Source organism: Chlamydotis macqueenii, chromosome 26, assembly GCF_036417535.1.
Source record: "Chlamydotis macqueenii isolate bChlMac1 chromosome 26, bChlMac1.mat, whole genome shotgun sequence".
Taxonomy (NCBI): Eukaryota; Metazoa; Chordata; class Aves; order Otidiformes; family Otididae; genus Chlamydotis; species Chlamydotis macqueenii.
In genome coordinates, this window is record NC_141581.1 from 5298747 (window position 1) to 5308860 (window position 10114).

The following is a 10114-nucleotide window of genomic DNA, read 5'->3' on the forward strand; positions in this document are numbered from 1 at the left end:
GTAATAAAATCTTAATCTTTAACATATCTACACAGCTCGTAAAGAGCGTTTTGAAGAGGACATTTAAAGCCTCGCAAGCAGCAGACCACCTGATGTTATACTAAATAATTGAGAGCAGAGAATCTCATGAATTTTGGAGGGTGATCTCTGTTCACACATAAATAGGTCTAGCTCTGATGTGAGCCTCCTGTGCTGTTTGGCTTCCAACAGAAGGAGAGTCACATGGCAAAGCGACTCCTCAGTTAAGGCGAATATTTGTGAAGTTATGAAGGGAGGTTCTTTTCCTGCTTAAAGTCAAAAAGAACATAAAGCAATTCAGAGAGAATGATAACAGAGGTAAAACGTTGGTGAAAGATTTATTACTGGAGTGCTAAGTTTGTTTAGATTTTCTCCCTCACTTCTATGGCACATGTTAGCTACCCTAAAATAGTCAGAGTGAAGTAACAAAATACACTTACTTGTGTTTTTGAAGGAAATTTCCAGAACTCTTTGCACAGTTCAAGTCCTTTCTTGGCGTGAAAGAGCTTTCGTTTGCTTCTCCACTGAGCGACCGATCTGGGGATGGAATGAGTCGGGAAATTGATTATGCTTCCTGCAAACGCATAGGATCAAGTTACCGGGCTCTCCCAAAAACCTATCAGCAGCCCAAGTGCAGTGGAAGAACAGCCATTTGCAAGGAGGTACTTTGGGATCAGCCTGTTCAACCTCTGAACACATACTGCACTTACATAATTTAAGTGGGGTCATTGGCACTGCAGCTTCTGCGTGTGGGCTCCCCTCTTGAATGCTGATTAGTCAGCTTTAATCTCACATCGGTTATTCATCCAATTGATTGAAATAAGAGTATCCACGTGCATTTTACTCATTTTGTCTAAGCCCATTTCAAATCGCGTCTTTCACTTTAATGTCTTTTGAGTCTGTGTGCATACACAAATTTATTCTGATAGAAAGAAAATAATATTAAATAGCCTGAAATTAATTTTCCAGCAGTGGACTAACGTGGCCTTTAGAAACAGTTTTTCTCCTGAAAGAGCCCTGTGAGCCAGTGTCTTAGGCACTGTTCTCAGTGAGAGCAGACATTGCAGCATGTGTGCTCCCGCTTCTCGCTGTTGCTGGCAACTCTTACCTCCTTTACTTGCAGTTGCTGATTACGCAGAGTGACCTCTGTGGTTTGTGAGATGATAGTGAAGGTGCTTTTGAGCTTTTTGAGCAGGGCCTTGGCACAGTTCCACACAGACCTCTAATCTTCTGAGGAGCAGTCATGACCGTGCCTTGTGAACTAGGTCTGAAACTTCCCATAGAAACTCAGGGAAGAACTGTGCAGAAATAAAACAGAAGTATCAGACCCCATGAGAACAGCTCCGGGCTCCTAAGGCTCAGTTCAATGTCATGTCTTTGCGCTGTTGCAGGTGTTAAATGATACCTGGGTTTCATTTCCATCCTGGTCTGAAGACTCCACTTTTGTCAGCTCCAAGAAGACTCCTTATGAGGAGCAGTTGCACCGCTGTGAAGATGAGCGGTTTGAGGTAGCTCTGCCACTGAGCTTCTTTTCTGCCTATCTCCCTCCTCCGAAAGCAAACCTTCTAGCTCTGAGGATTTTGACTGAATTAATTGGTGGCCAGCCACTGAAAATTGTATTCCTGTTTGTTAGTTTGAGCTAGAGTTTGGTGTTTTCAACTTTCCTAGAGTCTAATAGTTCTTTCTAGATATGAGTGCAGTTTTAAAAAGCATGTTACCTTTGGGACAACTGGTGGAGGTGTATTTTCCAGTAAGAAACCTCGCTGATGCTTCTTAGCTCCACCCAGTGGGGATGGAATGCATGCCACAAGCCTGCACGCTGCTGGGCTCCATTTTCCTGCTATGCCTGTTCTTACACTGTGTCTTTTGTGAACGCTTGACAGTTGGATGTGGTCTTGGAGACCAATTTAGCCACGATACGTGTGCTGGAGAGTGTGCAGAAAAAACTGTCACGACTGACTCAAGAGGATCAGGAGAAATTTCGACTGGATGATTGCCTGGGAGGAACATCAGAAGTGATCCAGCGCAGGGCCATCTACCGCATCTATGGTGATAAAGCACCAGAGATCATTGAAAGTCTTAAGAAAAACCCAGTTACTGCAGTTCCTGTTGTTCTTAAGAGGTAATTCCCTTTCTGTGTTCTCCTGGCTTCTTTAAGAAACTGATAAAGAATGTTTGAAGCATTTTTAAACAACTGTTTTCTGTAGATGTTGTTTCAAAGGATAGCTCATCTTCAGCGGTGGTGCTTTATTTATTTATTTATTACTTCCAGGAACACTGAAAAGTCTTTGGTGCATCACAGTTGGCTACATTAAAAGTACTTCTGTGATTCTACTTCGTGTGTATTTCCGTGGTTGCCTTTTTGAGCTGAAATAGATTATACTTTTATACAGATTGAAAGCAAAAGAGGAAGAATGGCGGGAAGCCCAGCAGGGTTTCAACAAAATTTGGCGGGAGCAGTATGAGAAAGCCTACCTGAAGTCCCTCGACCACCAGGCCGTCAACTTCAAACAAAATGACACCAAAGCTTTGCGCTCCAAGAGCTTGCTGAATGAAATCGAGAGTGTCTATGATGAGGTGCGTATGCTAGTAAATCATCCATCCTATGTGTTCTTCGGTTATAGTATGACCTAGATGTTTACCTCGCGCCTGGGACCTTGTTGAAGTGGTAGTGCTCTGAAGAGTTCTCAGCCGAAAATGACTGTCCCGAGCACAGCGTTAATACTGGCTTATTTCTTCTGGCAGGAATGGCTCTTGAGCATGGATTGGAAGGATCTTTATCTATTTGTCTCTTGATTACAGCATCAGGAGCAGCATTCAGAGGGAAGGAGTTCATCCACAAACGAGCCTCATCTTATCTTTATTTATGAAGATAAGCAAATTTTGGAAGACGCGGCGTCTCTTATCAGCTATTTTGTAAAAAGGCAGCCTACCATCCAAAAGGAGGATCAAGCAACCATTCGGCAGATAGTGCACCACTTCATACCTGAGCTGTTTTTCTCTCAGCCCCCCGAGCACAGTATTTCTGAAGAATCAACAGATGACGACAGAGAAAACCATCAGGGGCAGAACCTGGATACTCCTGAGCTACGCAAAAAACACGTGCCTGGGCCTCCAAGCAGTCCTTTGGAGGCAAAAGCAACCTTCTGTGATGTTACAGCTGCTGAGCCCCACAACACTCTGGATGATGTTTACAGTCTATTCTTTGTCAACAATAATTGGTATTTCTTCCTCCGCCTTCATCAGACTCTGTGCTCAAGGCTCCTAAAGATTTATCGTCAAGCTCAGAAGCAGCTTCTAGAATATCGGACTGAAAAAGAGAGAGAGAAACTCCTCTGTGAAGGAAGAAAAGAAAAAAACAATGATCCAGCCATGGAACTAAGACTGAAGCAACCAAGTAAGAATAATCCAGGACATAGTCTATTGTTAACGCTCTGATACTCGTGCTCGGTTGTGTATATCTGAGTTACCGGGACCCGCAGGCAAGTCTGTAAGGAATGTAGAGGTACAAACCTCTGCCATCTGTGTGATTTGTGGAGACAGCTAATTTAATAGGATAGCTAGTTTGTCATTTATCTTCCGAGGGCTCTCCTGCATAGTCCATAGAAACTTCATGTGCTCCCACTGTTGTCAGATGTTCTGAAGTGTCTCACATTAATCTGTTACTTTGATTTAAAACGAAATAGTTAACTACATGAGGTAGCCATGGAAGTGCGTAAGATAAAACTGATACAGTCTGTCAGCACTCCTTCAAGAGAACTGTCTGTCTGTAAGCACGTTCTTGGTTCTGAATGTCACGGTTCTTGAGCAGCGCTGTCCCTCGTAGTTCTTGACTTCACTCTGCATTTTTCCCCTCCCCAGGTGAGGTGGAGCTGGAGGAGTACTACCCTGCGTTCCTGGATATGGTGAGGAGTCTGCTGGATGGGAATATTGACCCAACGCAGTACGAGGACACTCTGAGGGAGATGTTCACTATCCATGCCTATATTGGCTTTACTATGGACAAACTGGTGCAGAATATTGTCCGCCAGGTAACTAATTTGGTAGCTGTGCTGTGTGTTTGGGGGGCTGCACGTCCCCCTTCTCTAGACAGATAGGTTTCTCACAGGTAATGCAAGGACTCCCTAAACTTCAAACGAATTCATAGAAAACATATATGTAGGGGAAACACGCTAACGGAAGTTCAGTGAGATACTTCTGCTTCAGTACAGGGACTGTTTTTAGAGGATTTACTCCTCCTGGCCTTTTACAACATTTTTTGAGTTTCCATCTTTTCAAAATCCTGCCATTGCCAAAATACATCTAAGGCAAAAAAAAGGTGCAGTTCTTTTTGCTCAGATCTGCCCTCTAATTGTAGTTGTTACAGTTAAGGCACACCAGCCCCTCGCTCTTCTCTGTTCCTTTTATTGCACAGTAATGAAAAAGATTGAAATGTGTGAAATCTCTGGAGTTAAAACTTTGCTGTGCTGAGTTTTGTGCTCCTTTTGTAACACTTGGCCCAGACTTGCTGACTGAATTCCCCCTTTTTTAATGGAAGCTTCACCATCTAGTGAGCGATGACATCTGCTTGAAGGTCGTTGAGCTCTACTTGAATGAAAGGAAGCGAGGTGCTGCTGGAGGTAACTTATCCTCTAGGTGTGTCCGGGCAGCAAAGGAGACCAGCTATCAGTGGAAGGCTGAACGCTGCATGGCAGATGAGAACTGTTTCAAGGTAAGAACTTGCTGCCAGGGAACTTCATAAAGTGACTGTGGCACTTTACCTGGGAGAAATGGGATTGGAAGCTCCGAGGCCACAATGGTGAGAGCGAGCGATACAGAGAGAAGGTACCAAAACCAGAGCACAGATAGGAAAGTAGCATACTGGCTCACTGAAAAGCCGTGCTGCTTACTCCTCTCCTAGTTCGTATTTGTTGTCTGAAGGACTTGCTGTGAATATACAGCGTTTTATTGTGAACCCATGTGGCCTACGGCTTGCACCTGTAACTTTACTACAGGTAATGTTTCTTCAGCGGAAAGGACAGGTGATCATGACTATTGAGCTGCTGGATACGGAAGAAACCCAGACAGAAGATCCTGTGGAAGTCCAGGTAATATTGCAGTGACCATGGAGTCTGCTGTACCACAGACAAAGCACATGTCTAAGAATGCTTTCCTGCTTTCTTGTTCCAAACTGTGAGACTTTGCTAGGAGAAGTTTACCTGGGAGGTGGGAAGATTACTTGTAGGGCTGTGGTCATTGACAGAAATGGGTATGTTAGCAAAAAAGCTTCAACATAAATCAGCTTGGGGTTGAGTGAGATACCAGCGGCTTCACAGAACGCAGCTTGGAAATAAACTAGTTCTTTGCAGCGGTGTTTGTTCTGACTTGAACAAACACTGACTTGAAATTTCTCTCTCTTGTGTAGCACCTGGCTAACTACATGGAGCAGTACGTTGGGGTAGAAGGAGCTCCAAACAACCAGAATGATGGCTTCTTACTGAAACCGGTCTTTCTGCAAAGGTGAGCACGTTCCCTCTCCTGAGTCACACCTGCAGCAGCTGGTCCTGCTTCCTCTCTGCGTGGCAGTGACTTTCGGCGATGTGCCGTACCATCAACTCTAGGGAAACGTGCTCCGCTTTGAGTCCAAAGGGGCTGCTGTAGTCCAGTGCACTACATAAGAACGCTGAAGAAAAAATTTATGGTCGCTGCATTGAGGTTTGTTTGTGAAACCGCGTTTAGAGAGGAGTGGGACTGGCTCAGCAGTCCCTTCTGGGAAGAATTTGAGGTCTCATTTGTTTCCATTCCACTAAATACCTGTCAGAGTGTATAGGGGAAGATCCTGGAGAAAGTCTGAAAGCTAAATGTGGAAATACACATTTCATACCGTGCTGTCAGCTCTGCTAGCTTAAGAGCATGGATAACCAAGCGTGACACCTGCTTTGTAATCCTGGTTTTGTTCTAGAAACCTGAAAAAGTTTCGCAAGTGGCAATGTAAGCAAGTGAGAGCTCTGCGTAGCGAAGTGAAGAGCTCCTGGAAGAGGCTGATCGGGGTGGAAAGTGCCTGCAACGTGGACTGCCGGTTCAAGCTCAACACCCACAAAATGATGTTCATCATGAACTCGGAGGATTACATGTACAGGCGGGGAGCGCTCTGCCGAGCCAAGCAGGTACATCTCCTGTTACTCCTCTGTCGCTCGAGCAGCAGCAGAGGTTGAGGATGTGAGCCAAAACACAGGTACCTACAAGAAGTCTTGTGGCCGAGTTCCTGTAAACTACACGCAGAAATTACTGCTCCATGTTGGATGAAACACGGAGGAGAGCTGGTAGATGCGCTGTACTTTGATTTAGTTTAGCAGCCTTTACCGTGCAAATTTTACGGGGGAGCGGCTAACATTAAAAAATAGAGATCTTTGAATGCAGGCATGCAGTTTCGTGTTTTACTGTTTGTGTTGTGTTTTAAAGCACGCACATCTCAGACAAAGAGGCAAAGGTTTCGGCTTCTTCCCCAGAAACCTCTCGGTGATCTTTACTGTCCTGCTTTCAGGTACAGCCCATGGTGCTGCTGAAGCACCACCAGCAGTTTGAGGAGTGGCACAACAGGTGGCTGGAAGAGAACGTGACCATGGAGGCGGTCGATGTGGTTCAAGACTGGCTAATGGGAGACGAAGACGAGGAGATGGTGCCCTGTAAAACAACTTGTGAGACGGTGAATGTCCATGGGGTCCCGGTGAACAGATACCGAGTTCAGTACAGTCGCCGTCCAGCTTCACCGTGAGAAGAGACTTGTTTCTGGGATCCAGACAAGTAGGAGCGTGGCTGATGAAACACATTTACTCTGCGAATAGTGGTGGGAATGCAATCTATGTATTAATGATATTTATCCAAACAGCATTTTACTTTGGATTATGATGTATTTTCCATATGGCATAGACTTGTCTCCTTGCAGTGTAATCCTCCAGCCATCACAAAGAGACTTTTAAAAGCTTTATGGGAAGAGGGCTCTCGGCATTGCCACACACGTTTTAGTAGTTTCCTAACTTGAGGCCGCTGCTGACCAGCCCGTAGCGGAAGGCCGAGTGAGGGGGTGAGGCTGTGGGCGAACTACCAGTCGTGGCTTTGCTGGAGAAGTGGAGCTGGGCTGGTGTTTGAGCAGATGCTGGCAGCTGCTTCCACGTTGAAGGGTTTAATGTCCCCTCCCTTTCTGCGTTTATGCCGTCTTGGAGCCTGCAGAACTCTTTGGTGTAACCTCCAAGTGCCGGGGGGCTGAGAGCACCTGGCGCAGATTGCTAGCCCCGCTACGGGCTGCTTCGTTATCGATGTGTACTAATCAGGCAATGAATGCAGTATTTGCTACTGGTGCTGTGGTGAGAAACATGCCAAAACTGAGAGAAGAGTGAACAGCATACCAGACACTCTAACTCTCACTCATCAACGAAGTATTTTGGAGCATAAACTAAGGGGAAGAAACTCTCTGAGCTGCATTGCTAGGCAAGAGCCCGATTTGCAGCGCAAGACGGCCTGGCCCATCAGCTGCCCCGCTGCAGACGCGCGCCGCATCCTGTGGCGGTGCTTTGTGAACTTAGGACCTGCTGCAGCCTCTGCCTTCTCAGATCCGGAGCTGCCTGGAGCACGTGCGTGGGGAGAAATATCCATTGTGAGGTCTGGCCTTTTTCTTTTCTTGTCTTTTTTTTTATTTTATTTTATTTTATTTTTTATTTTGCATGTTTATTGGCAGCCTCTGGAGACTGCGTTCTCGGGCGCTTCGCTTTCATTCCGCATGCCTGGACTTGGTGGTTCTGCGGGCTTGCCCCACTGAAATAACATCAGCAGATGGAGCTCCTGCGGCACAGCGTTTGCGCTGGAGCTGCGATTCGTCCCGGATATTTGCTGTTTCTGCTGGCTCAGCACAGAGGCTCTTTTTGCAGTGACACATGGAAATCTGTAACGGGTGCTGTTAGATCCAGCCACAGCCATCGGAGACGAGCTTTTCCACTGAACTGTCTGTACTCCTGTCTAAGCCTTTTTGAAACAAAACCTAACAAAAACCTACCCCGAACTGTACAGAATGCTACATCGATTGTCTGACTTAATCTGTTGAAAAATCAAGAAAATTCAGTTGTGTCTGTCCTGCAGCCCTGCTGTGACTTCGCTCTTGTTTTTCAGGGGCCAGGGGCAAGCACGCTGTCCATGGAGTGTATTACAAACATAACATCTTGAGGCAGCTCCAGCCTCCTTTCAGCTCTGCTTCCAACTTTTTCCTGGCTTTTGGGGGAATAACCCCTCCACCCCGATATTTTTCTGTGGCTTTGATTTTTAGGTTATAATTTCTGCCAGACCTAAGTAGCAGCCTGTAGGATTGGTCCTGGGTTATTTCCACTGTACAACATTTGGTTTTGCAATTGTCTCACTTGACAGTAGAAAAATTGGCCTTTGGGGTATGTTTAATAGAAAACTGTACCGACTCTTTGTCTTTTTTTGCAAAATAATCTGTAGGAGGGAAGGAGGGGGGCCAGTCTCTGGCATTCATGGGCACTTGCACAACCACTGCCAGCGGAGGACTCTTCATCAAGAACTCATGTTCTCCTTGTCTGGGTCTCTCTTAAATTTTGGTTACTGAAATGAGCTGAAGGTCCTTCCCCTGCTCTTGTTGCAGTAAAGTGATAAAAGACACCGACCCCGTAGCTGTGTGAGGGCTGGGCGGAGGGACGGTGAAAGCACAGCGTCCCCCTTTTGCTCCCAGACAGCTTGACGAAACACGCCTCAGTCCTGTTCGCTTCTCTGCTGGCTCCCAGTGGAGATGACATCTGTGCCAAATTCTATGGTTTTCTGACACAGAGAAGTGTTTACTAGAAAATAGGTTTCAACTTGTGGCTTAAAATGCATTAGATCCCAAGCGTACCAAGGCGTGGAGCGTAAGGTGCCCGTGCACCGTCCTGTTCCATCTCCCCATTTTTAAGTGTACTTCAGGTATTTTTAAGCATCCTTATTTTGTAAACCTTAATTTATAATCTGAACAGATTAAGCAAGACTTTTGCCCTTTACAGTGCTATTGTCTCAAAAACGATCGTAGCAAATGACGTGAATGGAATAAGCGGGCAGCGCAGGTCTGAGAGTGGCTTGCTAACGTCTGAGAGTTCAAGCTCGACCGCCGTGTATCTGCTAGCACGACCTCGATTCAAGAGTTTGTTCTTCCGTTTTTTTGAAGGATCTTTGCTTTTGGGCTTGTAATTGCTTTGCCAGCTCTTTGAATGTAGTTTTTTTTTATATTTATTTGCACATTCAAGTAAAATAAAATATTGATTTTAAAAGTCTGTGGCTCTCACCGTTTTAAATTAATTTAAACTTCCTGACCAGCCCCAGATTGATTGTCTTCCACCTGAAACTGAATTTTAAATGGTAGAAAAATGCAGTTGAGAAGCTGGATGAGCGTCCCTCAGGCAGTTGCAGGAGAGGCTGCAGGATCTATGCTTCAGATGTGTGCCGGCTCACTTCCGCTGGGCCGGCAGGCAGCGAATCTTTCACCTCACCCACACGGAGAAGTGAGAGCCCAGAAGCGTAGGTAAGCTGGCGCGCCAGCTAACAGAAAAGGGAGATAATTCTCCTGTGAGCAGCGCGCGCTAGGAGAGCGCACACAGGATCTGTGGCTCTGTTCTTCAGCCCTCTCTTGGAGCACAGGCCCGTCCCTGGCTGAGAGCACGGAGCCCATGGGGTGGCATCGTTGCTCCACGCAGAGATGGGTTTCAAACAAAAACTCGGTGCAGGGCCAGCAGAGCCTAGCTTTGTGCGGATTGGTTTATTTCTAGCAGCGCCTTTGCCGTGAGAGGTGTGGCGCAAAAATATGGTCCAGGCCTGGCCCCCACATATTCGCACGCTAAATACAACGGTCAAAAAAAAAGCGACTGATTCCAGTTCCGAAATCTAGAAGCACATCTGCTACAGGTTAAGACAATGCAACTCCAACCATGAAAATAACCCTCCACCCGCCTTTCCCTCCCCCTCCCCAAATTCCTGGGTAATAACATGTTTAACTGTGCTCCCTGTGAACTCTGCACAACAACTGCGGGTTTTGCAAATGAAGCTGTAGTGATGTGACCCAGATCTGATAGGAGTTTCCTTT

General features: G+C 46.1%; 1 protein-coding gene across 2 annotated transcripts in view; it reads left to right on the top strand.

Annotated features, from left to right (window-relative positions):
* SIN3B (SIN3 transcription regulator family member B) overlaps window positions 1-9308 on the top strand; it is a 15025-nt gene extending 5717 nt beyond the window's left edge. For both annotated transcript variants that reach the window (XM_086767234.1, XM_086767233.1), the window contains 11 exons: window positions 473-680; window positions 1410-1526; window positions 1902-2140; window positions 2412-2595; window positions 2821-3415; window positions 3880-4049; window positions 4556-4729; window positions 5013-5105; window positions 5423-5517; window positions 5960-6164; window positions 6542-9308. In XM_086767234.1, the coding sequence (XP_086623360.1) occupies window positions 473-680; window positions 1410-1526; window positions 1902-2140; window positions 2412-2595; window positions 2821-3415; window positions 3880-4049; window positions 4556-4729; window positions 5013-5105; window positions 5423-5517; window positions 5960-6164; window positions 6542-6772 (2311 nt within the window). In that variant the 3' untranslated portion in view covers window positions 6773-9308. The remainder of the gene's footprint in view (window positions 1-472; window positions 681-1409; window positions 1527-1901; window positions 2141-2411; window positions 2596-2820; window positions 3416-3879; window positions 4050-4555; window positions 4730-5012; window positions 5106-5422; window positions 5518-5959; window positions 6165-6541) is intronic.
* The last annotated feature ends 806 nt before the right edge of the window (window positions 9309-10114 follow it).